Below are 27,691 nucleotides of genomic sequence, written 5' to 3' on the forward strand. Positions count from 1 at the left end.
TTGTCCTCTGATCAGCCACGTAGCGCCACGTCTCGGCGCTTGCGCATTGGCTAAATGTCACTCAAGTTCCGGGGTCGGTCCAGGAGGTTGTGTACAGTGTAAAAATCAACATTTAGACTCGTTTACATTATTACACAAGGCCCATACCCTTTCAAAGTTTATTTTAGACCGTTGGAATTGCGAACAAATTTCCAAGAGGACGTCGATGACAATGAATTTTTTCAGGGGAGTGATGGGTGGACAACCCGCGGGGCCACAGCCGACTGGAGCAGAGACGGTGAGAAACGAAACTCGTCTAGCATGTTAGGCTAACAAGTTAGCTAATGTCACACACACAACCTGGTGGACCGAATCTTAGGATAAGTGTGTGTAGTTAATAGTTGCTAGACAGGCAAATTAGTTCACTTTCACGTTTTCCAGGCTGAAAGACCGGTGTAGGCCTTGTAACAGTGCACTATACAACCAGCCTCACGAGCACAGACATAATGTGTCAATCAATACAGTGATTGACGCAAACATTTCTGCAGAGTTTGCTAGCTAAGCTGGTTAGCCCAATTGGCACAGGACAACAATTGAACGTGTGTAGCCTGCTCATATTCTTGAGCTATCAGCGTTTTTTGGGAAGAAAAAGATTGACATGACCTGCTGCCACTAAATGAGCAGATGTCTTCGTATGTGATAGTTTACATACTTTGCATACATCCAACTGTTTACTGTCATCTGGGTGAGACTATATGGCTACTTGGATTGCAGTTCACAAACCAAAAACACAGCCAAATTCCACGTGAATCCATTGTTTGTGAATGGATCTCTGCTGGCATTCCTTTTGTGATGACAGAATGGGAGGGGCTGCTTGACCTTGATATATTTAAGTCCCTTCACCAAACAAGAGAATGTGTGTGACATATCTCAGGCTGCTATCAAAAGAACACACGCCCAGTTCACATCAACAGGGCTGAGGTGGAGTGGGTCGAGAGCTTCAAGTTCGTCGGAGTCCACATCAGTAAGGATCTATCATGGTCCAAACACACCAACAGTCATGATGGAACAACAATGCCTCTTCGCCCTCAGGAAGCTGATAAGATTTGGCATGGGCCCTCATGCTCAAAGTTGCACCATTGAGAGCATCTTGACTGGCTGCCTCACCGCCTGGTATGGCAACTGCTTGGCATCTGACCGCAAGGCGCTACAGAGGGTAGTGCGTACAGCCCAGTAAATCACTGGGGCCGAGCTCCCTGCCATCCAGGACCTCTATACCAGGCGGTGTCACAGGAAGGCCCTAAAAATTGTCCGACTCCACTCCAGCCACCTAAGTCATAGACTGTTCTACCGCACGGCAAGCGGTGCCGATGCACCAAGTCTGGAACCAACAGGACACTGACCAGCTTCTACCCTCAAGCCATAAGACTTCTAAATAGTTAACCCAATAGCTTCCCGGACTATCTGCATTGACCCTTTTTGCACTAACTCTTCTTGACTCCTCACACACATTGCTATCCTATTACCTAGTCTCTATTCCTAGGTATATGTACATATCTACCTTAATTACCTCGTACCCCTGCACATCGACTAGATACTGGTACCCCGTGTGTAGAGCCAAGTTATCGCTACTCATTGTGAATTTATTATTACTTGTTATTGCTTTTCTATTTTCTTTCTCTCTACATTGTTGGGAAGGGCCTGTAGGTAAGCACTTCACTGTTAGTCTACACCTGTTGTTTACGAAGCATGTGACAAATAACATTTGATTTGGCTGAACTTTGGCTGAATCTGCAGTGGATGTAAGTCTATGTATCAGTACGTGGTTACAGGGGATGGTAGGTAGGTAGGTAGTAGCCTAGTAGTTAAGAGCGTTGGGCCAGTAAGCAAAAGGTCGCTGTTTTTTTGCCAGCAAGGTGGAAAAATCTGCAGTTCTAACCTGGCAGTTAACTCCCAACAACTGCTACTCTGCTGCCGATGATGTGGATGTCGACTATGCCAGCCCCCCGCACCTCTCTTATTCAGAGTAGTTGGGTTAAATGAATGGATTCACTTGTGCAACTGACTAGGTATCCCCATCAATTTGTATCAGTCACATGCGCTGAATACAACAGGTGTAGTAGACCTTACAGTGAAATGCTTACTTATGAGCCCCTAACCAACAATGCAGTTGTTGGTTAGGGGCTCATAAAATCAGGATTAGAATAAGAGATTAAAGTAACAAGTAATTAAAGAGCAGCAGTAAAATAACAATAGCGAGACTATATACAGAGGGATACCGATACAGAGTCAATGTGCAGGAGCACCGGTTAGTTGAGGTAGTATGTACATGTAGGTAGAGTTATTAAAGTGACTATGCATAGATGACAACAGAGAGTAGCAGTGGCGTAAAGAGTGGGGGGGGCAATGCAAATAGTCTGGGTAGCCATTTGACTAGATGTTCAGCAGTCTTATGGCTTGGGGGTAGAAGCTGTTTAGAAGCCTCTTGGACCTAGACTTGGTGCTCCGGTACCGCTTGCCGTGCGGTAGCAGAGAGAACAGTCTGACTAGGGTGTCTGGAGTCTTTAACCATTTTTAGGGCCTTCCTCTGACACTGCCTGGTATAGAGGTCCTGGAGGGCAGGAAGCTTGGCCCCAGTGATGTACTGGGCCGTTCGCACTACCCTCTGTAGTGCCTTGCGGTCGGAGGCTGAGCAGTTGCCATACCAAGTGGTGATGCAACCAGTCAGGATGCTCTCCATGGTGCAGCTGTAGATCCTTTCCCTTAACATGTTGTATTAACCATGAATTATTTTGATTGAACCACAGATCCATAAGCTGTGTGACCGTGTGGCCTCCTCCACACTCCTGGAGGACCGCAGGGACGCTGTCCGAGCCCTTAAATCGCTCTCAAAGGTAGGAGACAATTGCATTAGGTTAATCTCTATAGTTACACTGATGCACTATTGTTGTGTCATGATTGTACCATTGTTACACTGATAATTGTTACTCATTATTGATAAATACGTGTTAAAGCATTGAGGCTGCAGAGACCGTTTATGATGAGCCTAGGCCTTATCTAAATATGAGCTTTTCTCCTGTGCATTGTTTTAAGTGAACATCGCTAGAGTTCTCTTTTGATGTTCGTTATCTTGTGAGCAGGGACACATCCCCTTATCACCCCCACTCTGTGTACTCATCCTCAGGCTCTATCTAAATAGTCTGGGATGGGCCCTGTCTCAATCCTCTTAAATCACCTCATTATTTTGCCACCTTTCCTCCATACACTGATCAGGAAAGAAAGACTGGGGAAGGTAATATAGGAATTCATGGGTTGCACCTCTGTCACTTGGTCGCATCGTTGCCATTGTTATCAACATTCTACAGATGCCGCAGCATATTGATGCCTGACAGATGGTAGTCTTTCTGAACGGGGGCTAATGACTATTTCATCAAATGTAAAATTAACGTTCCAAACAGTATTGTGACGAAATGTGCAACCAATGAATAAGGAGGGTACCTATTGGTTGGCTCCTTGTGTTCACTGGTCCAGTTCTCTTAAAAAAAATAAAAAGCAATGTTGAGGAAAAGAAGGCAATTATTGACATGCAGCCTTGCTGAAAACCTGACTCATTCCCTCAGTCCCTACTCTCTACTGTATTAAAGGTCTAGAGACCTCTCGGCCATAACTGACTGACTGGCCACTAGCTGCCTCGTCAACCATGAGTAATGAGTTTATCAGGCATGAATAAGGGGTTTAGGGGTATGGGGTCACACACAGACCAGGGAAAAACAACGCTAGCCAGAGAAACAGACCAGCTAGAGCTGAGAGTTGTTGAATTGCATTAGCTCTGTTTGGCCCCAGTAGGTTCTACTCAACGTTGAGGGGTAACTAATCACACAGGTTTGTCTTATCAGATCAGAGATGTCACAAAGCAAACCACTGTTCTGTTATTTAACTCTGCTTTCAGAATGTATTATACTTATGCCTAAGGTCATGTGTGGAACCAAAACGTGTATTGTTCATGCAGACACGGGCGGCATATCAACAGTTAGGGGGAGCACGGGGGCAAAACAGGCACAGCTTCGAGTTAAAGCAAAAAGTCACATCCTCTCTGATCCAAGGGCTGCCCAGGGGGAAACAATCACTTAATGTTCTCCTGACTTGACTGTTGGTTTTGATTTGTAGAAATATCGCTTGGAAGTTGGCACTCAGGCTATGGACCACCTGGTTCACATACTGCAAACTGACAGGTATGTTTTGTGTGTGTGTGGTTTTATGATTAAGAGCTTTATACTTATCCCTTGCCTTCTGCTGCTCTCTAGCACATTGTAATAGTGTGGTGGGGTGATTTAAGGCCAGCATTTTGCATGGTGCTCGGTCGTTGCTAAGAGTACTTAATATTTCAGGGACTTAGGGGACGAAAGCAGTGCTTGTTGTGTTGATATCCTACCCCTCCCATTTTCTGCAGGTCGGACTCTGAAATCCTTGGCTACGCTTTGGACACACTCTATAATATCATCTGCAACGATGAAGAGGAGGAACAAGGTGTTTAGGTGTTAAAAACCTAGTCCTCTTCCACAGAGGGTTGTGAACAGGCCCCAGAACTGTCAATAATTTAGTATTTTGTTATAGAGCGGAGCCTCTGTTTTTGAACATGCAGTTAAAAACAATCTTCCTTTTTGGGAAAAATGCTTTTGAATGTCAACAAGCAAGCCCTGTCCTAGTAACAATAGCATGTGTAATTGAGTTCAATTACTGCCAATTAATTGGACTTCAAATCAAAATGGACCCTGTCGCCCTCTTCCACACTCGCCCCATTTCTCTCTCTCTCGATGTTAATTGCTATGTATGTAAAGATTGTCATCTCTCTCTTCTCTTTCATGTTATAACTCTACAGACGAATCTGAAGGTAAAACTCTTGTTTGTGCATGACGTCCCCCCCTAACCACTAGTGACGCTTCTTGTAAATGATATGCATCGTTCTTCTCCGCGGGTTGTTTTGATTTCTAGCTCTCCTGTGGTGCACAGTAGGTTGTTAGTCTGAAATGCAGTGCTTTGGCAGAACCCATTAACAAACACTAGGGATATATTTATGTATTGTGTACGAGTCGAATCATCTGACTTGGATGGGGCTTCAATCTCTTGCACTCCCCCCTTCTTACAGACATGGCGGCCGCACCCCCTATCCCAGTCTCAGGGAAGCATAAGAACGTGCCTGTGTCTGGTCAGTACTAGCTCTGTAGACTAACTAGCCCCCATGGTGTGGTGACTCTTACTAGTCAACTGAACTAACCTCACTAAAATGTGTTGGACTGGGAAGTATGGTTTAATATAGTAATGACTGGGTGGTAATAACATGTCACTAATACCACTCCTACCTCAGCCTCTCTCCTGTCCTGCAGTGTTTCTCTTCCCATTGCTCTTCTTGTTTTCCTCGCAATTAGCATATCTAGTCAAACGCAAATCACTCTGCACGGGATGTTGGGACGAAGAAGTTTTGATTCCAAAAGAGGAATGTTAGATTCCCAAAGCATCCTCTTCCTCACAGTTGTACATTTGAAACCATGTTCACTGTGGTGAGGTTATTCTAGTATTGCAGAACGTCTCATCTGGTTGTTGTTGATGTGAAATATTATATTTAGCCTAGAACCCTAGATAATTGAGTGTGTTGTCTATAATACGATGCTCCAGTACTTTTGTGTGCTTTTAGACTGGATGTGAACCAATTCACCGTGCCCTAACACCTCCCCTCTCGCTAATAGTAGCCATGTCTCGGGGCAACTACCTGCCTAACATGGCACACCCAGAGGTCTTTAAACCTTGTGACCTTTGACCTTTTCAGATGAGAACGCCCAGAAGCAGGAGGAAGACCTGGGAGTCCTGTTCACTGACAAGTTCCTCGGTGACTCTGAGAACGTGACACTACTACTGACTCTGTTAGAGGTAAACAGACCAGAGACCCAAACATCTACATTGTGTCTTTTATGAAAGCTAGTAGTCTCTAACCCATGGTCTCAGTGTTAACCAGACCTGGAGACCCATTGTGCATGGTGGTTTTCAGACCAGCTGGTTTCAGATTTAAGAATATAAGCATAAGCCTCAAATCTGTACTGTTTATATACAGGATTACAAGGGTGTGGTTTATTTCCCACCATGCCTGTGACACTGATTCCCTGCCTGTGACACTGATTCCCTGCCTGTGACCCTGATTCCCTGCCTGTGACCCTGATTCCCTGCCTGTGACCCTGATTCCCTGCATGTGACACTGATTCCCTGCATGTGACACTGATTCCCTGCCTGTGACACTGATTCCCTGCCTGTGACACTGATTCCGTGCCTGTGACACTGATTCCCTGCCTGTGACACTGATTCCCTGCCTGTGACACTGACTTCCTGCCTGTTTCAGGAGTTTGACTTCCACGTGCGGTGGCCAGGAGTGAAGCTGCTCACCGCTCTGTTGAAGAACCAGTGTAACCAGGTCCAGGGCGTCATCCTGGTCAGCCCTATGGGTGAGTCCTTTAACAAATGACCTGGAATCAGCTGCTGCTAAATTGTCTGACATCAGCCCACACCAACAACTGACCCAAAATCAGCTGTTGTGGTTTGATTTATCCTCTCAACATTTTTTTCTCTCTCACTGGTGAAGTAGTATGACAAGAAGTGTTAGTCTTGTCTATTTTCTTCCCTAGAGCATATGACTACTAATGGTCAAGTATGCTAATTTAGAGTTATTTTCTGACTGATTTGCCTGGCTGGTCTCTGAGTTGTATTTTGTTAATGGTCCGTCTCTCTCCCCTGCAGGTGTTTCTAGACTGATGGACCTATTAGCTGACTCCAGAGAAGTCATCCGTAATGATGTGAGTACTACTCCTATTGACTGCTGCTTCAGATGGTCTTTAGTAGTAATACCGTAAAGCCACAGGAACAAGCTACAATCTGCTATCTTATCTTTCTGCTGATACAAGACTTTGGGCCGGTTTCCCAGACACGGATGAAGTCTTCGACTAAAAAAGCGCGTCTTGTTTCTGGGAAACCGTCCCAAAATCATACTAGCTGGTCTTATACCTTGGCTTGTTGTTTCTGTTTTTCTGGATATATGAGCTACTTTGATCGTATTCCCTCAGGGTCTCCTGTTGCTGCAGCAGCTGACCAAAGGCAATGCGGCCATCCAGAAGATCGTGGCGTTTGAGAACGCTTTCGAGCGTCTCCTAGATATCATAACAGAGGAGGGCAGCAGTGATGGAGGTAAAGTCGAATGGAGGAGTAGTGCCATATATACACTCAAGCTAATTGGCAATCAATGAATCCATTTCCAAATAAATTACATTTGATTTGATTTTAAAATGACATTTCAGTTCACTCACACTGGCCAACATCCACTCTCCATACTTGCACTCTAGAAAATTGGCAATGAATCCATTTCTTAATAAACACAATTTTAAGCGATAAAATAAAACATCTTCACACATTTCTTGACAGAAGTCCACCCTCCATCTTGTCTCTGTCCAGGTATCGTAGTGGAGGACTGTCTCCTGCTGCTCGTCAACCTGCTGAAGAACAACAGCTCCAACCAGAACTTCTTCAAGGAGGGCTCCTACATCCAGAGGATGAAGCCCTGGTTCGAGGTGGGAGACGACAACTCTGGCTGGTCCGCCCAGAAGGTCACCAACCTCCACCTCATGCTGCAGGTAGGACACACCACAGTCCTGGTGTTACATGTAATTCAGGGAGAATGGGAGTTTTGAGCCCTGGTTCGAGGTGGGAGACGACAACTCTGGCTGGTCCGCCCAGAAGGTCACCAACCTCCACCTCATGCTGCAGGTAGGACACACCACAGTCCTGGTGTTACATGTAATTCAGGGAGAATGGGAGTTTTGAGCCCTGGTTCGAGGTGGGAGACGACAACTCTGGCTGGTCCGCCCAGAAGGTCACCAACCTCCACCTCATGCTGCAGGTAGGACACACCACAGTCCTGGTGTTACATGTAATTCAGGGAGAATGGGAGTTTTGAGCCCTGGTTCGAGGTGGGAGACGACAACTCTGGCTGGTCCGCCCAGAAGGTCACCAACCTCCACCTCATGCTGCAGGTAGGACACACCACAGTCCTGGTGTTACATGTAATTCAGGGAGAATGGGAGTTTTGAGCCCTGAGCAGTTGACAGAGCAGTGTGATGGTCCGTTATGCTCAACTATTAGGGTCTGTGCAGTTCACTGTGCCACGCATGGCTAGGATTGGTTGTGGTGTAGAGTATGTTCACCGTAGCACTGCGTCTCATCTCTCCATCTCTTCTCTGGTCCAGTTGGTGCGAGTCATGGTCTCCCCGGTCAACTCTCCTGGAGCCACCAGTAGTTGTCAGAAGTCAATGTACCAGTGTGGCCTGCTGCAGCAGCTCTGCACCATCCTCATGGCCACTGGCGTGCCTGCTGACATACTCACTGAGGTAACGTAGAAGACTGTTGGAGTGGACCAAAAAGCCTTTCTTTTCTTTCTTTCTACTTATTGTGTTAGATCAGTGGTTACTGTTGTTCATACTGATGCGTGCTTTGTGTTTGTACCACGATGTCACTCTTTCTTTCTCCTCTCAGACCATCAACACTGTATCGGAGGTGATCCGCGGCTCACAGATCAACCAGGACTACTTTGCATCTGTCAACGCTCCTTCCAACCCCCCAAGGTGAGTTCCCCCAGACAGAGGACTGTAATCAGTTGTAGCACAGCCACCGAGTGAAGGTAATCTCTAAAAACCCTTATCCCCTGATTCCAGACCTGCCATAGTGGTGCTGCTGATGTCCATGGTCAACGAGAGGCAGCCGTTCGTGCTGCGCTGTGCCGTTCTCTACTGCTTCCAGTGTTTTCTCTACAAGAACCAGAAGGGCCAGGGGGAGATCGTAGCCACCCTCCTGCCCTCCACCATTGACGGTCAGTTCAGTTACACTGAACCTCCATACTGAATGTGTTGTTATTACAAGGTTATGACCACACTGTACAACTGTAGATTGCATGTAATAAAATGTTACTTCTGACTAATATACTGTAGGTTATTTGCTTATTATTCTCTAGTGGAAAAATATAATGGAACTGAGGCATAAATGATCTACATATATCTATTGCTTTATTCCCCCTCCTCCGGCTCTCACCCTCCGGCTCTCACCCTCCGGCTCTCACCCTCCGGCTCTCTCCCTCCGGCTCTCTCCCTCCTCAGCCAACTCCATCTCGGCGGGCCAGCTGCTGTGTGGGGGCCTGTTCTCGGCTGACTCCCTGTCTAACTGGTGTGCTGCAGTGGCCCTGGCCCACGCCCTGCAGGACAACCTGACCCAGAAAGAGCAGCTCCTCCGGGTGCAGCTGGCCACCAGCCTGGGCAAGCCCCCCGTTTCCCTGCTGCAGCAGTGCACCAACATCCTCTCACAGGTACACCACACAGACACACAGATAGACAGGCTAACATGCTACGCGGGGGGAGCGGTCAGACTGGACCAAAGGGTTAGCATCATAGCGGGAGAGTTGTAGCTGAAATATTAGTTTGAAAACTAAAAGTGCCATTTTGAAAGTCCTATTAGTGAAACATAAGCAACAGAGAGGGTGGTTTGAAAGGTGTCTCTGTCTGGTTTGAAAGGTGTCTCTGTCTGGTATTGAAAGGTGTCTCTGTCTGGTATTGAAAGGTGTCTCTGTCTGGTATTGAAAGGTGTCTCTGTCTGGTATTGAAAGGTGTCTCTGTATGGTATTGAAAGGTGTCTCTGTCTGGTTGAAAGGTGTCTCTGTATGGTATTGAAAGGTGTCTCTGTCTGGTATTGAAAGGTGTCTCTGTATGGTATTGAAAGGTGTCTCTGTCTGGTATTGAAAGGTGTCTCTGTCTGGTTTGAAAGGTGTCTCTGTCTGGTATTGAAAGGTGTCTCTGTCTGGTATTGAAAGGTGTCTCTGTCTGGTATTGAAAGGTGTCTCTGTCTGGTATTGAAAGGTGTCTCTGTCTGGTATTGAAAGGTGTCTCTGTCTGGTATTGAAAGTATTGCCTTAGATTCAAATAGTTGATCATTTGTCACTCCAGGTTTTCAGGTCACCTTTGTCATGTTATGGCTCCCAAATGGCACCCTATTCCCTTTACAGTACACTACCTTTGAATAGGCTGTCATTTGACCACAGTAGTGGGGAGTAGTGGGGAGTGGTTCTCAGACAGTCAACCTGTTGCTTGTGTTTGAAGTTGCCAAGTGTCACGTAAGGTTGTTGTGGTTTTGCAGGGGGATAAGATCAACCGGAGGGTGAGTATCTGGGGTGTGGGCAGCACCTGTCTGTCATGGTTTTGCTTTGGCATCAGCAGGATCCTCCTATATGCTCCTTACGTTGGGGGTTACGTTTTGGCTTCCCTGTTTTGTTTTTGTGCCTAAAGCCCTCTGCCTATCTCACCCGTGTTTGTCGAGTTCTATACTGGTACTGACCCCCCCCAACTCCCATAATCCCATGCTTTGACCCTTGACCCCCTTGCTGTGTCCGTTCTATGGGGACTTGACTGTCCTGGAAGGATGCAGCAACCACTGGTACTCTGTCTGTTCCGCTATTGATCTCGTGTGAGAGGGGTTACTGGCATTATTATTTTCACCACTGCTATTTCTCCTCCTGTACTCTAGGTGGCAGCACTATCCGTTATAAAACGTACCGTTTCACCCGGGGCCAAAGATTCTCCAATTAACTATTGTGATCGTTTGTGTTCCCCCTTTTTTTTCTCCTCCCGCCCCCCCCTTTCTCAAACATTTGGTGTTTTTTGCATTACGTCCCCATTGGAGGCGAAATCTGAAAAGGTGATTTTCCTTATGGTTTGATTTTCCATGTCATCTTTACTATTTATTGTCACTTACTGACCTCCATTTGGAATGAACCCTCTTTCCTTTCTCACACCCTTCATCGCCCTCACAACAGGAGAGGTCTGCATTGCCTCCCAAATGGCACGCTTTTCCTTTTATAGTACACAGCCCAGGGCTCTGGTCAAAAGTAGTGCACTGTATAGGGAATATGGTGCCTTTTGGCACACAAACATGCCTGAACTATGCAGTTTACGTGTGGTAACTCAATAGTGCCCATCACTCACTGCATATCATTACGCCAGCAGCCTTTCTTCTTATTCCCATGACCATGCATGGGGACTGTAAAGCCACTTTATTATCATCCGTTTCTCTTTGTGGTCGCCACTCCTAAAGACTCACTACACAGAGGCTTTAGCTTTGCATGTGTTGTCAGCTACATTTAGCAGCCGCGCCTCAGCTTGATATCTTAGTTATTTTTGTATGTGAATGCCTAAATAGTTAGATTTGGGCTCTTGTGGATTGTGTAGAGGATGACGAATGTGCCAATATGCTATTATATTCCTTCCATGCAGTAACATTTTCATCAGTCCTGTTGTATCACCTGCTTAGCTAAGCTGCAGAGGAGTTTCATCATCCTTTTGTGGTGCAGGTAGTGATGGTAACCAAGGCCGTTGCTACAGTAACAGCATATTGTTGAACACTTAAGGCTCCTGAAAATGTTGTTTTTAACAGGATCTGAACTAACTCTGGTCATCCTATAAAATTCACTGCATGTTTGACCTAAGCTAACCCTGGTTTATAAATAATGTTCATATTTAGATGTAGTTCCTTTTGTTGTATCTGAATAACTTTATTAATTACTAACGGTCTGCATTGAAGTCACTAACGTGGTACTCTTGAAACATTTATACCATGGTATTTCCTGTGTAACTGCTAGATACAATGTTGTTTTTCCCAACAGAACTCAAAAGGGAAAAATGCAATTCAAAAGTTCACCATGTGCCAACAAAATAGCATTTTTATTGTAGCTACCAGCACACAATTGTCCTAATGTCAGTCTTCATGACATCAAGTTATATTATAAAGTTCCTATTCAACCTTAAATGTTCCAGTTGGGAAGAGTTTAGAAATATCAATTCATTTTGTTCACCCTTAAAATGCTGTTTATTTGGTTGGTTTAAATCAAACGTGTCGTCCGGAGATATTCAGGAGACTGATTTAATTGGACAGAAGGAGATGCAATGACACGTTGTCTTAAACAGGAAAAATAAGACATCCCTTGTTATAATGTGGGGGGACAGGCGTTTGAATTGAACCCAGCTAAATGAACTTACTCTCCATGTATAGGAGGAGTTCTGTTCTGACACAGAGACCAGGATGTGGTCCAGCACTAGACTAAACCTTACATCAGTCTTGTTTTGCTGAGGGGTTGAAGTCCTGGATCCCAGGCCATCATCAGGCTCTGTACACAATGTTCAATACCTTTTACTCACCCCTATGCTGATGTGACGGCGCTATATTTGTGAGTGTGTTTCTTAAGACTTTGTATGTGTGTGTGTGTGTGTGCGCGCGTCTCATCCACAGGGCAGTAAAGTTCAGACGCGGGTCGGTCTCCTCATGCTGCTGTGTACCTGGATCAGTAACTGTCCCATCGCTGTCACACACTTCCTGCACAACCAGGAGAACGTCCCCTTCGTATCCTCCTTCAACAAACCAACTAGCTCCACATCACTGTTCTATTGCACTTCCTTTTACTCAGATGGCTGTTAGCCTGTTAGTGCAGTCTGTCCTATAACCAACTCCTCTCTGTGTTCGTTCCCCACATACAGGATAGTGTTGGATATTGCATACATTATTGCATGGAAGTTCCTGAGGCCCTATGTCTTGTGTTGCTAAGAGAATAAGAGAGATCAACGCTACACAGTGGATGCCAATGTATGCACCAGTGCATTGTGTAATTGAAAATTGTCTTGAAAGGCCTTGTTGCCATTAAATCCCCAATTTTGCTGTGACCCTTGACCCCTGATGCCCTGTAGCTGACAGGTCAGATCTCCGAGAACCTGGGGGAGGATGAGAGGCTGGTGCAGGGCCTTTGTGCCCTCCTACTGGGTATCTGCATCTACTACAACGACAACTCTCTGGAGAACTACACCAAGTAGGACATCTAACTACAACCCTCATAATAACTACACCAAGTAGGACATCTAACTGCGACCCTTGTACTACTCGGTATAGTTATATCTAACTACAACCCTCATAATAACTACACCAAGTAGAACGTACTAACCCTCATACTAATGCATCCTCTCACTCTCATACCTCTCATAACTGCAGTTAAAACTACATAAAGTATGACATCTTCTACCCAAATATTAACACCTGTTGAATGCGTTCAGTATTGCAACTGACTAGGTTTCCCCCTTTTCCTTCCCTTAATGCTAACCCTGCCTGTCTTGTCCTCCCCCAGAGAGAAGCTGAAGCAGCTGATCGAGAAGCGCATTGGGAAGGAGAACTTTGTGGAGAAGCTGGGCTTCGTCACTAAACACGAGCTGTACTCCCGCGCTGCACAGAAGCCCCAGCCCGTCTTCCCCTCCCCTGAACAGATGCTGTTTGACCACGAGTTCACCAAGCTGGTCAAAGAACTGGAAGGTTGGCATAAGTAACCTCCATTATACCATAACCTAACCAAAATACAACCACAACCTCAAGCATTTCGATGCACCTGCGATAACATCTTCAAATCTGTGTACCCAACCAATAAACTTTGATTTGACTCTAAGCCAAGTACAACCAGAACCACAAATCAAAACTCTGTTTGTGTTGGTGTCTTCTTTGCTCTTCTCTTGGCTGGTTTTACCCCTGTTAATTGTGTGTGTGTGTCCGTCCACAGGCGTGATAACGAAAGCGGTCCACAAGACCAGCGAGGAGGAGAAGAAGGAGGAGGAGGTGAAGAAGACTCTGGAGCAACACGACAGCATCGTCATCCAGTACAAAGATCTCATCAGAGATCAGGTAACTGGCCTCACACTATTAAGCATTAGGCTGAAACGTGTGCCCTGTTTTTTACATCTTCATTAGCGCTTTCACTTTTTGTATTCTTTTGAGCATGGATTAAATGAATCCTACTATAAACCCTCCTTGGGTTATTCCTTGTCATGGTTTTAAGTACTTTTTGAACCCTACATATATTTTCTGTCCCACACACCGGCCGCCTTTCATTCTAGCCTGTCCGCAAACCCTCATACTGACTTTCTACACACACACACACACATCAGAAACCAACTCTCCATGCTTTCAAGCATCACAAGTTTATATACACCCTCTACACTCAGTTAAAAGGCTGCTTGCATTCAAAAGGCATTTTTTCCCCTGTGTTTTATATCATATTTTACGACATCTGATGAAACTAACACTGTAAAAGTGTGTGAACATTTGATCAGTGTTATTTCCTGATAGTTTCCGGTTGAAAAATACACTCTGAACAGGACCTTCTAATCAGCAGCTTTGCATGGGCGGTAGTTTTGTCTTGCCTGGTGACATCACCAGGCGGTAACTTATATTGTTTAATAGACCAATAACAGAGTTCCAAACCTCTCTGCCAATAACAGCTAGTTTTCAGTTTTCCAAACCACATTCGGACTACTCCCAGACAGTCCTCGCTAAATTCTTGCTTGAGAAATCTTTTCTTTTTTTTTTTTGCTAAAAAGCTATTTTTGTCCATTTTTAATGGAAAACTATTTCAGTAAGGTACACTCGCCGGGCCACAACCACACAACCCATTTCATACAATATTCAACCGACCGATCCCGTTACCCTAAAAGGTCTACTTGTGTGTTTTGGCCAATGTCTCTATAGTCATTAAAGAAGTGTCTGTCATCTCTCAACCAGGACACCCAGATCCAGGAGCTGAGGGAGCAGGTTTCCACCCTGTCTCTGAACAGTGAACAGATGCAGAATCAGATCACACAGCAGCAGTCCCAGATCCAGCAACACAAAGACCAGTACAACATCCTCAAGCTGAAACTAGGTACTGTAGGATACCCTGGTATTACACAGCAAAAAAAGTGTGCCTCGATCCATTGGGAAACAAGAGAGCAACATCGTGCTTGGCTAAATTGGTAATGATTTGGGGGGGTTAGACACATGGAATTGTTCATATGGAATTGACACAGTCTATAATGGTCTATAATGGCGACTGCACTTGTTGATTTATAAATAGGATTGTAGATGTGATAATGACTGACTGTGTTGTGTCCAGGTAAAGACAGCCAGGGTCTGTCCTCCAGCCAGGGAGAGGGAGCTCACGTTAACGGGCTCCACTCAGAGGAGCTGAGCCAGCTCAGAGAGGAGGTGGAGGAGCTCCGCAGACAACACACACTACAACACACACAGCTCAGCGACAAGGACTCACTCATCAACACACTGGTGTGTGTTTGGGGGGGTGAATCACATATCAGAAAAATGTATTTAGTTTATCCCTCCCTGTGTTGATAAGAGTTCTGTGTAAATGTCATGTGTCATGGATGTTACTGGAATCGGACAAGCTGGACCTGAAGAATGACAGACTGATAAATTATATTTTGTGTGTTAGTAGATCTGAATGGTGGTTGATGATACCCGAGTGCTGCTTCATCATTTCAGATGGGACGTCTCAGCCGTTGACCACTTCCTGTTCTAATAGTTGTAATGGTTGTGATGTCTTGTAGAGGTGCGGGGCGGCAGCAGCAGCACAGACAGCAGAAGGTGGAGCGGGAGGGTCTGACAACACAGAGCTTCTCGGGGTAAGACCCAACCACAGACAGAACATGTGTAGAACAGACATGAGTATAGAGATATTATACTGATGATGGAGTTACTGCTGGTTGTTCCCACCAGGAGGTGGAGTCGTTGAGGAGTCGTGTCCAGGCTCAGTGTGCAGAGATCAGCCAGCTGCAGACAGAGAGACTGGAGCTCATCAGGAGAGCTGAGGCAGTGGTGAGTACTCAGAACCAGCCATCACCGTGTCTTGAGACGTCTTAAGGCTGTTACATACAAACATGGCCTTTCACACTTTACCCCAACTGTTGTATTTTTCCATGCATATTTCCCATGCATTAATGTATATGTTGTGACCACTGCACTTAGTACAGAGAGGTAAATAGTCTCTATCTCTCTCTCTCTTTCCCCTCTCTCAGTCCTCGGCCCCGGCCTCCAGCAGTGAGAGCTCGGCAGACACAGTTACAGTATCTGAACTGGAGAGCAGGCTGGCTGCTCAGACCACAGAGGCAGAGAGACTTAAGGTACTGCACTGTCACAACCTCACATCTCTGTAGGTAGCTGCTGTCTGTTCAGAAGTGAGCAGCGTTCAGATACAAATGTATTGAACAGGGGTACTAGACTCTTACCCTACAAGATCCTGAACCTGCTGGTTTTCTGTTCTACCTGATAATTAATTGGTGTCCCAGGTCTAAATCAGCCCCTGATTAGAGGGGAACAATGAAACAAATGCAGTGGAACTGGCTTCAAGGTCCAGAGTTGAGTTTGAGGGGTATAGAACAACCTGATTGTCTGTTTTGTAGACTAGAGGGTCATGTCAAATCAAATGTATTTATATAGCCCTTCGTACATCAACTGATATCTCAAAGTGCTGTACAGAAACCCAGCCTAAAAACCCCAATAGCAAGCAATGTAGGTGTAGAAGCACGGTGGCTAGGAAAAACTCCCTAGAAAGGCCAAAACCTAGGAAGAAACCTAGAGAGGAACCAGGCTATGAGGGGTGGCCAGTCCTCTTCTGGCTGTGCCGGGTGGAGATTATAACAGAACATGGCCAAGATGTTCAAATGGTCATAAATGACCAGCATGGTCAAATAATAGTAATAATCACATGTCAGCTCTATACTTACATTGCATTTCTATCTTTAACATTCTGCAAGTTTCACCTCGCTGAATAAACGTCTCATGTTAGCCTGACTCCAGGGCTGCTTTACACTCATTCTGATCTTTTTTCCACTAATTGGTCTTTTGACCAATCACATCAGATCTTCTTCAGAGCTGATCTGATTGGTCAAAAGATCAATTAGTGCGACAAAGATCAGAATTGGGCTGCCTGTGATATCAAGCCCATTAGTAACTGCCTCCTGACTGTTACCAGCCAAATGTGGGCTGAGACGTTGTGAAACCGCTCAATTATTCAACATCTTAAGTATGACCTTCGTGTATGTGGCATGCCCTTCCTCTCTCTAATGCTAGTGAAGAAAAAAAACATCTGATGCAGTTGAATTATTAATGTTTTTGGTCAGACAGCCATGCTGAAGCCATGCCCTTCCTTGTTAGCTGTCCTACCTCTCTCTCACCTCGCTCTCTTCTCCCCCTCCAGGAGGAGTGTCGGGGCCTGAGGGAGGGCCATGCGGGGCTGGAGCAGCAGTTGGCGTCGGCCCAGAGCACGGTGGCCATCGAGCAGACGGAGAAGACCAAGCTGCAGCAGGAGGTGCAGGAGTCCAAGAAGGAACAGGACGACCTCCTCATGCTGCTGGCCGACCAGGACCAGAAGATCCTCAACCTCAAGCAACGTCTCAGAGACCTGGGAGAGACGGTAAGAGAAACTATCTGTTCCTATTGTAGATCTAGACCGTGTTCTTAAACTACGGAGGAAGATCCTCCACCTCAGAGGTTCAAAGGTTTGTTATTATTATTGTTTTAGTGGAGGTAGATGGTCATGTTAGGTTAGTTGGATGCTGAGGATTTAGATGACGCTAATATTTAATATTTCATTGTTACATGTAGGGCAGGTTTCCTGGAGAGCTGTGATGAGTCATTCTACCTGTGTAGTAGTTGAATGAGGACATAACTTGTCGTCCTAACCAGCTAGCCCTACTGTCCCTGTACTCCATGTGCCCAAGTTAGAATGTGACCCTCTCCTCACAGATTGATGAAGACGAAGATGAGCTAGACGCCCGGGACCAATTCGGTGAAGATGACGACGATGATGATGAGGATGAAGATAACAATGACTAGAGAGTTCTAGAGGGATGGAAATGTGGCAGACTCGAGGCAACAAAGACATTGCTGCATTAGCCATGTTGTTCTAATACACTATTAGAAAAATGGAAGAATGGACCGAGATGGATTGCTCTCTATCACTCCAACCCACCATGCTACCTTCTTCTTTACTCCACCCCTCCCTTCATCCCTCGATCGCGTCATCCATTTTAATGTTTAGTTCATTTTATTACAAGATGGTGACAAAGATCCCCCCCCCCCCCTCCCCAAAGAAATTTGCAGTGTGTTCATCTCTGCCATCTTCTACCACATAAACAGCAGAGAGACACTTCTTCATGCATTTCAGGCCTTTTTGTTTCTGCTACAGTAGCGCCATGTTAGGCCTATGCAGTTATTGATTCAATAACCAGGCTTAGTCTCGACTCTACCACACAGTGTCTCCACTCAGAGGAACGAGCAGAATTAGAGAAAATAACGGGTGGCGAAGACGGACGAATGTACGGACACCACGCAGTCGGACGAACGGATGCCCTCTTTGACCGCCTCTTTCGGTACCATGGTAACTGCACTGTAGACCACCAGTTGAAGACCTGTAAGGGTCCTTGAGGCTCAGCGTACTCGATGACCCCCCCCCCCCCAAATGTATCTGTGTATACACTCTCCCTCTTGGCACCAGTTCAGTCAGTGTTCTATCATAACTGTTTCCAATATGAGCTTGACCCCTCAGCTACAGTACTGCTCTGCAATATGCTGCAACGTTCGCTGATGATAGAAAAAGATTGAGAAGAGATATTTTTGCAACTTTTGGCAAGTGACCTGACGTCCAGCTTCTCTGTGTGATTGTTGTAACTTATCAATTTATGAGCCACATTGAAATAAATAAAATATAAATCTGTACAGCTTGTAGGAATACTTGTGAATACTTACTATACACTTTGACTAAATCTGTTTTATAGATGAAAACGAGGAATTTTTCATTTCACTTCAACAGTATTTTATGTAATTTCAATAGTGGTGTTAACTTAAGAAGTAGCTGAACTTTTTAAACCACCATTTAAACCAACTAAACTACTAAAGTAGCTCTATAAACCCACAGGGCTGGTTTCTGCCTGTTATTTTAAAGACTTAAGTTTCCTCATATTTTTGCCTATTGATTCTATACATATTACATTAGCCTTATGCCAAAGTGAATTCTTTGTGTGAATACATACTGATTCTGAATAGAGACATTTGACCATAATTGTTGATATAAGAAATATTGACCATCCATCTGGGTTCCGCTTTCAAACTTTTTGTGTGTTTGAAGAATGAGATGTAAAAATGTATTTCACTTCATAGCTCTAATGAATTTCACAGTTTTGGTGTGAAGCGCTTTAGTAACATTATAAGCTAGGAGAAAATAGCCTGAAATCCAAATTCATGTGCTCTGTTTTCCTATTGAGCATATCAGTTAGGATGGCTGGCTAAAGAGAAAGACTACAGTACTTCAATATTTGCAATATGGAGTTTCTATCGCATTTACTAGGGAAAGAATTTAAAATATTTAGCTTTTGCAATATTGAATTTAAGTTGCATTTTTTTTGTTCCTTTTCGGACAAGTCACAATGACATCCAGATCTAGACCCCTAATTTGAACAGTGCCATTGTTTGTGTCTGGCCTCTGCATAAAGTTTCAGTTTTTTGATTAACTGCACCATTGTTTCCTTGTTTCTTCCTTGTTTGGTAAGATACTAGACCCTCCCATTTTATTTATTTATATATATAAATATACACACACACACACACTGGGGAAAACAAGTATTTGATACACTGCCAATTTTGCAGGTTTTCCTACTTACAAAGCATGTAGAGGTCTGTAATATATCATAGGTACACTTCAACTGTGAGACAAAAATCCAGAAAATCACTATGATTTTTAAGTAATTCATTTGCATTTTATTGCATGACATAAGAATTTGATACATCAAAAGCAGAACTTAATATTTGGTACAGAAATGTTTGTTTGCAATTACTGAGATCATACGTTTCCTGTAGTCCTTGACCAGGTTTTCACATACTGCAGCAGGGATTTTGGCCCACTCCTCCATACAGACCTTCTCCAGATCCTTCAGGTTTCTGGGCTGGCGCTGGGCAATACGGACCTCCAGCTCCCTTCAAAGATTTTCTATTTAGGTTCAGGTCTGGAGACTGGCTAGGCCACTCCAGGACCTTGAGATGCTTCTTACGGAGCCACTCCTTAGTTGCCCTGGCTGTGTGTTTCGGGTCGTTGTCATGCTGGAAGACCCAGCCACGACCCATCTTCAATGCTCTTACTGAGGGAAGGAGGTTGTTGGTCAAGATCTCGCAATACATGGCCCCATCCATCCTCCCCTCAATACGGTGCAGTCGTCCTGTCCCCTTTGCAGAAAAGCATCCCCAAAGAATGATGTTTCCACCTCCATGCTTCACGGTTGGGATGGTGTTCTTGGGGTTGTACTCATCCTTCTTCTTCCTCCAAACATGGCAAGTGGAGTTTAGACCAAAAATCTCTATTTTTGTCTCATCAGACCACATGACCTTCTCCCATTCCTCCTCTGGATCATCCAGATGGTCATTGGCAAACTTCAGATGGGCCTGGACATGTGCTGGCTTGAGCAGGGGGACCTTGCGTGCGCTGCAGGATTTTAATCCATGACGGCGTAGTGTGTTACTAATGGTTTTCTTTGAGACTGTGGTCCCAGCTCTCTTCAGGTCATTGACCAGGTCCTGTCGTGTAGTTCTGGGATGATCCCTCACCTTCCTCATGATCATTGATGCCCCACGAGGTGAGATCTTGCATGGAGCCCCAGACCGAGGGTGATTGAACTTCTTCCATTTTCTAATAATTGCGCCAACAGTTGTTGCCTTCTCACCAAGCTGCTTGCCTATTGTCCTGTAGCACATCCCAGCCTTGTGCAGGTCTACAATTTTATCCCTGATGTCCTTACACAGCTGACTGATCTTGGCCATTGTGGAGAGGTTGGAGTCTGTTTGATTGAATGTGTGGACAGGTGTCTTTTATTTATTTTTTTTTTATTTTTTTTATTTTTTTATTTCACCTTTATTTAACCAGGTAGGCTAGTTGAGAACAAGTTCTCATTTGCAACTGCGACCTGGCCAAGATAAGGCATAGCAGTGTGAACAGACAACACAGAGTTACACATGGAGTAAACAATTAACAAGTCAATAACACAGTAGAAAAAAGGGGAGTCTATATATACATTGTGTGCAAAAGGCATGAGAAGGTAGGCAAATAATTACAATTATGCAGATTAACACTGGAGTGATACATGATCAGATGGTTATGTACAGGTAGAGATTGGTGTGCAAAAGAGCAGAAAAATAAAAATAAATAAATAAAAACAGTATGGGGATGAGGTAGGTGAAAATGGGTGGGCTATTTACCAATAGACTATGTACAGCTGCAGCGATCGGTTAGCTGCTCGGATAGCAGATGTTTGAAGTTGGTGAGGGAGATAAAAGTCTCCAACTTCAGCGATTTTTGCAATTCGTTCCAGTCACAGGCAGCAGAGAACTGGAACGAAAGGCGGCCAAATGAGGTGTTGGCTTTAGGGATGATCAGTGAGATACACCTGCTGGAGCGCGTGCTACGGATGGGTGTTGCCATCGTAACCAGTGAACTGAGATAAGGCGGAGCTTTACCTAGCATGGACTTGTAGATGACCTGGAGCCAGTGGGTCTGGCGACGAATATGTAGCGAGGGCCAGCCGACTAGAGCATACAAGTCGCAGTGGTGGGTGGTATAAGGTGCTTTAGTGACAAAACGGATGGCACTGTGATAAACTGCATCCAGTTTGCTGAGTAGAGTGTTGGAAGCAATTTTGTAGATGACGTCGCCGAAGTCGAGGATCGGTAGGATAGTCAGTTTTACTAGGGTAAGTTTGGCGGCGTGAGTGAAGGAGGCTTTGTTGCGGAATAGAAAGCCGACTCTTGATTTGATTTTCGATTGGAGATGTTTGATATGGGTCTGGAAGGAGAGTTTAGAGTCTAGCCAGACACCTAGGTACTTATAGATGTCCACATATTCAAGGTCGGAACCATCCAGGGTGGTGATGCTGGTCAGGCGTGCGGGTGCAGGCAGCGAACGGTTGAAAAGCATGCATTTGGTTTTACTAGCGTTTAAGAGCAGTTGGAGGCCACGGAAGGAGTGCTGTATGGCATTGAAGCTCGTTTGAAGGTTAGATAGCACAGTGTCCAAGGACGGGCCGGAAGTATATAGAATGGTGTCGTCTGCGTAGAGGTGGATCAGGGAATCGCCCGCAGCATGAGAAACATCATTGATATATACAGAGAAAAGAGTCGGCCCGAGAATTGAACCCTGTGGCACCCCCATAGAGACTGCCAGAGGACCGGACAGCATGCCCTCCGATTTGACACACTGAACTCTGTCTGCAAAGTAATTGGTAAACCAGGCAAGGCAGTCATCCGAAAAACCGAGGCTACTGAGTCTGCCGATAAGAATACGGTGATTGACAGAGTCGAAAGCCTTGGCAAGGTCTATGAAGACGGCTGCACAGTACTGTCTTTTATCGATGGCGGTTATGATATCGTTTAGTACCTTGAGCGTGGCTGAGGTACACCCGTGACCGGCTCGGAAACCAGATTGCACAGCGGAGAAGGTACGGTGGGATTCAAGATGGTCATGATGGTTATACAGGTAACGAGTTCAAACAGATACAGGTAATGAGTGGAGAACAGGAGGGCTTCTTAAAGAAAAATGAACAGGTCTGTGAGAGACGGAAATCTAACTGGTTGGTAGATTATCAAATACTTGTCATGCAATAAAATGCAAATTAATTACTTAAAAATCATACAATGTGATTTTTGTTTTAGATTCCGTCTCACAGTTGAAGTGTACCTATGATAAAAATTAACGACCTCTACATGCTTTGTAAGTAGGAAACACTGCCGATTTTGCAAGTTATCAAATACTTGTTCTCCCCACTGTATATATTATTGTTTAGTTTACAGTATTGGCCTGCACAGATTCTTTAGAATAACACACCCTTCATGCCTCATATTTTCAGTTGATTGGCACATAATTAGGTTAATTTCATATAGGATCACCTCATCTGGCCTTAACCCATTAGTATTCAGTTGATTGGCACATCATTAGGTTAATTTCATATAGGATCATCTCATCCGTCCTTAACCCATTAGTATTCAGTTGATTGGCACATCATTAGGTTAATTTCATATAGGATCACCTCATCCGTCCTTAACCCATTAGTATTCAGTTGATTGGCACATCATTAGGTTAATTTCATATAGGAAGACCTCATCCGTCCTTAACTCATTAGTATTCAGTTGATTGGCACATCCTATATGAAATTAACCTACTGAAGACCTCATCCGTCCTTAACCCATTAGTATTTCAGTTGATTGGAACATCTCATCCGGCCTTAACCCATTAGTATTTCAGTTGATTGGCACCTCATTAGGTTAATTTGATATAGGAAGACCTCATCCGGCCTTAACCCATTAGTATTTCAGTTGATTGGCACATCATTAGGTTCATTTCATATGGGAAAACTTAATCCAGCCTATCAGTATTTTAAATATTGTCCCACAAAGTGAGGGGAATGCTTCCTGGAAGGCAGGTAATACGATCCACACCTGGTTCTGGTGAAGCACATGCTGCAGTGCTGTCTACTCTGCTCCTCCTGTGCTGTAAACACCTTGCCTGCCATGTTTCCACAGTGCTGGGCCCAGTTGCCAAGGTAGACAGCAGGCACACTCCCTGACTTTCCAGCCCATTGACTCTGAGGGCTGGGTGAATGTAGCAGAGACACACACACATATATTACAATATACACAGGCTGAGGTTGTGACAGTAGTACTGTATCTTCTGCAGAATTATTTTAATTATGGCGGGAGAGCAGTAGGTAACAAGATGACATAAAGGATTCAGGTCTGCACAGTGAGTGGTGTGCTACATTTACACAGCGTTTTCATAATATCCAAGAAAAATGTATAGTCAGATCTGTGTAGTCATAAAACAGTCATGTAGGAGGGAACAAGTTGATGTGGAACACATTTTAGAATGGAAACTGTGTTCAAGGACAGAGGTGATATTATACAGGTTCATATGTTTGCGAGGAACTTTCTTGCCCTCTCTTAAGCTGTACTGTATCAGTTTTAATGAAATTAATAAAATAACTACGGTCATGCAATATGCTTACTGTAGTGTGCACGTCATACCCCCCCCCCCCCCCCAGTCTTTGAAACAGCAAAGGCCTAGATTTTAAGGTCCTTTAAAGTTCTTCCCAATGTCATAGGAAAATTGTTCTTATTTTGGTTTCCTTGACAAATGGTCTGCATGCAGAAGAGTCCTGGTTCAACCCTTCAAATGATAGTGTTGACTAGGGGAAGGTAATGCCAACTAAATCATGTTCAAGAAATACAAACATGTAAATTAAGTTAGAAATGACACCCCTGGTTTTTGTGAAAGTGTGAAAAAGGACACGTATCATTTTCAAATGTTCTATCAGCGAATTATGACATTCGCTACACTGGATATTCCATACCTTAGGCTGTCGGTAAATCGTTTTTTATGCCCTACGTATCATAGCACTTGGGTATATTTTTATGACAAGAAACATTACTCTCTCGACAGTAGAGAGACTAAGTTCAGCCGTGATGCTACAGAGAGACCTTTTAAATCAAAACATTTATTGTGCAGTATGAACCCAACAACACACATGACGTCATTATAAATGTGTTCCTATGAGGTAGGTGTTCCATGTTGAGTTATTGGCTGTTACTGAGCGTGACACTACCATTCAAGATTTGTACAGCCCATAATGTGATCCACTTGGAAAAACATGCATGGCTGTTGAGAATTAAATGTTCATGCACAGTAACACACAATGAACAGTTGTTCTATGATAAATTCCATATTTGAGCAAGTGTGTGTACAACCAACCCCCTGTGGCCCCACTGACAACAACATACAAGTAATGAGCACTTCTCCTACCGACATGAGATGTTCCCAGACACATGGAAAAAGATAATGATAACCCATACATGTGTTCTAGGTCTAGTCTGTGAGAGTCTACAGCAGGGAACAACCATCTCCCTATTATCACCCTATTCTTTGAACTGTCCCCTTCAGTGTTCTCTCCCTCTGTTCATAAATCATCATGCCGTTACAGTGTACCTCCACTTGGGGGAGACAAAGCTTCTCCAGCGCGTCACTTCTTTGTATAACATGGATTAGGATGACGGATGAAAACAATACAGTATGAATGACTGTTACATCAAATGAGATTGACGATTATTTATTTGTAAGAGACGCTTGAGTAACTAGGTCTGTAATTCTATCAATTCTATCGTTGCAGATGTTTAATTATTTTTAAATGCATTGGCCTTATTACAAAGGAACATCAACGGCAGCATAATATTTCTCACCTTGTTACAATTACATTGAAAGTCATATTTTATTGCACATTTTCTAGTGGCTAAATGTGTATTTGTATTTATTAGAATCTCCATTGGCAGCAGCTACTCGTCCTGGGGTCCAGCAAAATTAAGGCAGTTATACAATTTTAAAAACATTACAATACATTCACAACAGATTTCACAACACATTAAGTGTGTGCCCTCAGGCCACTACTACCACAAATCTACAACACAAAATCCATATGTACGTGTGTGTTTAGTGCGTATGTTAAATAACTCCAATAATTGCCGTATAGGACCCAGGCACATATGTTGTGGGTTGGAAGACATCACTGTAACTGGTGCCAGTATCCAGCCAGCATTGACCCATATAAGGGAATTTACCTTACAGTAAATACTTTTTACAGGCTTCAATGGATTATATGCACCATGATCATCCTGTAGCGCGTGTATGCCATTTATAGGCAACAAAACGCGTTCCAAGGAAATTACGCATATGTTAATAGATTTAATGGTGTTATTGTAGTGGGGCTCTTTACTTGAGTGTGACCATATTGCTTAGCAGCCTGTCATTGTTTTAAATATCAATGGCACTGTGAGGTCACAGCTACGTCGCATCCATAGGGACCGTCCACGATTGTTCCCGGGGTTACTTTATAGCACGTTCTCTATGCGTCAATAAAGGGGTCCTTTTTAGTCACGGTGGACGGAAGGCGAGCGGTCTGTTGCAAGGCAAAACCTGACCACGACTTTGGGACTGTTTTCCAGAGGACCAGACGACTGGGAGAACTACAATAGCAACCCCACTCTTTGTGGGAGAGAGCCCCCCTCCTCTCCCTTCCCTCCGCGGCTCTGAACATCGCTCTTTCCACCGCTCTTTCCACTCCACCCCTCTTAGGTTGGGTCCCGCAGAGCTTTACCTCGCTTGTCGATTTTTTTCATCACTGCGGTGAGTGTGTGTGTGTGTGAAGTCTGTGAGCTGACACAGAAATACCCTTATGGTAACCGCCTCAGTCATACAGCTGACATGTAAATCGACTTGCCAGCCGACTATCAAAACCGAGCCAGACATTGAAGACATACGGCAAATAAAGACACCCGCCTCAAGAGAAGCACTCCACCATCCATCCACCTCTGCAGTTCAGTCCTCTCCGGACAATCTTTCCACCTGCCGACACATCTTATATGACCGTCTCAAAGGTAAGAAGTTGCTACATTGTATCTACCGCTCTTGTATCTACCGTTTCTTGATAACAACTAATGTTACCAGCGGCTCACGGTACAAATATGAATGTTGTTGTTACATTAATATCGTAACCTAGCCTAAATATTGTTTTGAAGGACGGTTTATTTAGCTTGACTGACCGTGTGGCTACGTCCACAGCACTGCCACGCGGCTGTATGGAAGCTACTCACTCCTGTAATGTAGAAATGAAATGAACACAGATGTATGATAACTAGCTACCAAATGGACAACAATATACGCATTTTAGGGTATGTTTCAGGGTGCATTGAAGGGATTGGCAGGCGGTGTTACGGAGCACCCAGGTATCGCTTTCAGGGCGTTTTACTGTACTACTGGTGCCTTCATCCGTTCGCCAGAGATGATGTACGATTGCTCCATAGTGTTACACAGAGGAAGACGTAAACAAACTTGAAGGCAACATACTTGGTGTTTTGAAGCATGGGTTTAATGCTGAACATATGTGTAGGCTAGTGGTGGGATGAACCTGGACTTGTCTCCTCACTCACAGCCTCTCCCTCTGTATAAAAGTGTAGTTAGTTAGTTATAAGGCATGGCGTGAACCAAGTCTCCACTTGTTTAACCCAAGTGTAATATGTAGGCTTAAAAGTAGGCGACAATAGTAACCCATGCATTATAAGAGAGCCGCATGTCTACTATTTTGTCTTGAAAGGACATCTTGACAAGTATTTTGCTTAATTTACTGAGTTTAGAGTTTTTTGTGGCGGGTGAGATGTTCGTGACGCAATCCAATTAGATATGTAGCGATGTATACATGTTAAAGTCTTTCAGGCTGAAGGGAAGACTGGCCAAATAATGCATTAGGAAAATGTATATTATCGCCTGAGATGGTGAATAACACTTTTGTAGCTAGAATAAGTTAAAAATATTTTATTAAAAAATCATCTCCTTACAACCAATATTGAAGAAAGGTGAGGAACATGAGGATCAAGATTAGAACAGCGTTTCCCGAACTCGTTCATGTTTTGGTTTCTGCCCTGGCACGTCACAGCTGATTCAACTAACCAACTAATCATCAAGCTTTGATCATTTCAATAAGCTGTGTAGTGTTAGGGCAAAAACCAAAACGTGCACCCAGTTGGGTCCCCAGGACCGAGTTTGGGAAACGCTGGGCTAAAGGGAAGACTATTGAACGCGTGAGGAAAAAGGAGGATAATGATTAGAACGTCATGTCTAGCAGCAGACAGTTAATCAGTCCTATCCTCAGTTGGCCGATAGTTATACCCACACATTGGTTAATGGAAGATGTAGGTC

General features: G+C 44.4%; 2 protein-coding genes across 26 annotated transcripts in view; both read left to right on the forward strand.

Annotated features, from left to right (window-relative positions):
• LOC110514522 (general vesicular transport factor p115) lies at positions 1 to 19,426 on the forward strand. 24 transcript variants are annotated; one of them, XM_090187744.1, is made up of 28 exons: positions 4 to 277; positions 2,787 to 2,873; positions 4,147 to 4,211; positions 4,430 to 4,506; positions 4,859 to 4,870; positions 5,126 to 5,185; positions 5,804 to 5,904; positions 6,368 to 6,470; positions 6,763 to 6,818; positions 7,086 to 7,206; positions 7,471 to 7,649; positions 8,262 to 8,402; positions 8,548 to 8,636; positions 8,727 to 8,881; positions 9,165 to 9,370; positions 10,195 to 10,215; positions 10,738 to 10,752; positions 12,340 to 12,450; positions 12,792 to 12,910; positions 13,223 to 13,404; positions 13,646 to 13,767; positions 14,644 to 14,782; positions 15,014 to 15,180; positions 15,462 to 15,536; positions 15,631 to 15,729; positions 15,930 to 16,034; positions 17,111 to 17,326; positions 17,659 to 19,426. In XM_090187744.1, the coding sequence occupies exons 1-28, from the start codon at positions 206 to 208 to the stop codon at positions 17,746 to 17,748; spliced, it is 2,985 nt and encodes a 994-aa protein (XP_090043870.1). In that variant the 5' UTR covers positions 4 to 205; the 3' UTR covers positions 17,749 to 19,426. The 24 variants fall into 24 exon arrangements, 17 of the variants coding, with proteins under 17 accessions (XP_090043868.1, XP_090043870.1, XP_090043857.1 ...); XR_016483914.1 differs by lacking the exon at positions 10,738 to 10,752 and having other exon boundaries at positions 5 to 277; positions 12,340 to 12,690; XM_090187731.1 differs by lacking the exon at positions 10,738 to 10,752 and having other exon boundaries at positions 5 to 277.
• Positions 19,427 to 25,569: 6,143 nt separating this feature from the next.
• The window catches only part of LOC110497353 (coronin-2A), a 60,563-nt gene continuing 58,441 nt past the window's right edge, over positions 25,570 to 27,691 (forward strand). For both annotated transcript variants that reach the window (XM_090187749.1, XM_090187751.1), the window contains exon 1: positions 25,570 to 26,373. In XM_090187749.1, coding sequence (XP_090043875.1) covers positions 26,359 to 26,373 — 15 coding nt within the window. In that variant the 5' untranslated portion in view covers positions 25,570 to 26,358. The remainder of the gene's footprint in view (positions 26,374 to 27,691) is intronic.

This window comes from Oncorhynchus mykiss, chromosome 10 (assembly GCF_057628025.1).
Source record: "Oncorhynchus mykiss isolate SJ-2025 chromosome 10, ASM5762802v1, whole genome shotgun sequence".
In the NCBI taxonomy this organism is placed as follows: domain Eukaryota; kingdom Metazoa; phylum Chordata; class Actinopteri; order Salmoniformes; family Salmonidae; genus Oncorhynchus; species Oncorhynchus mykiss.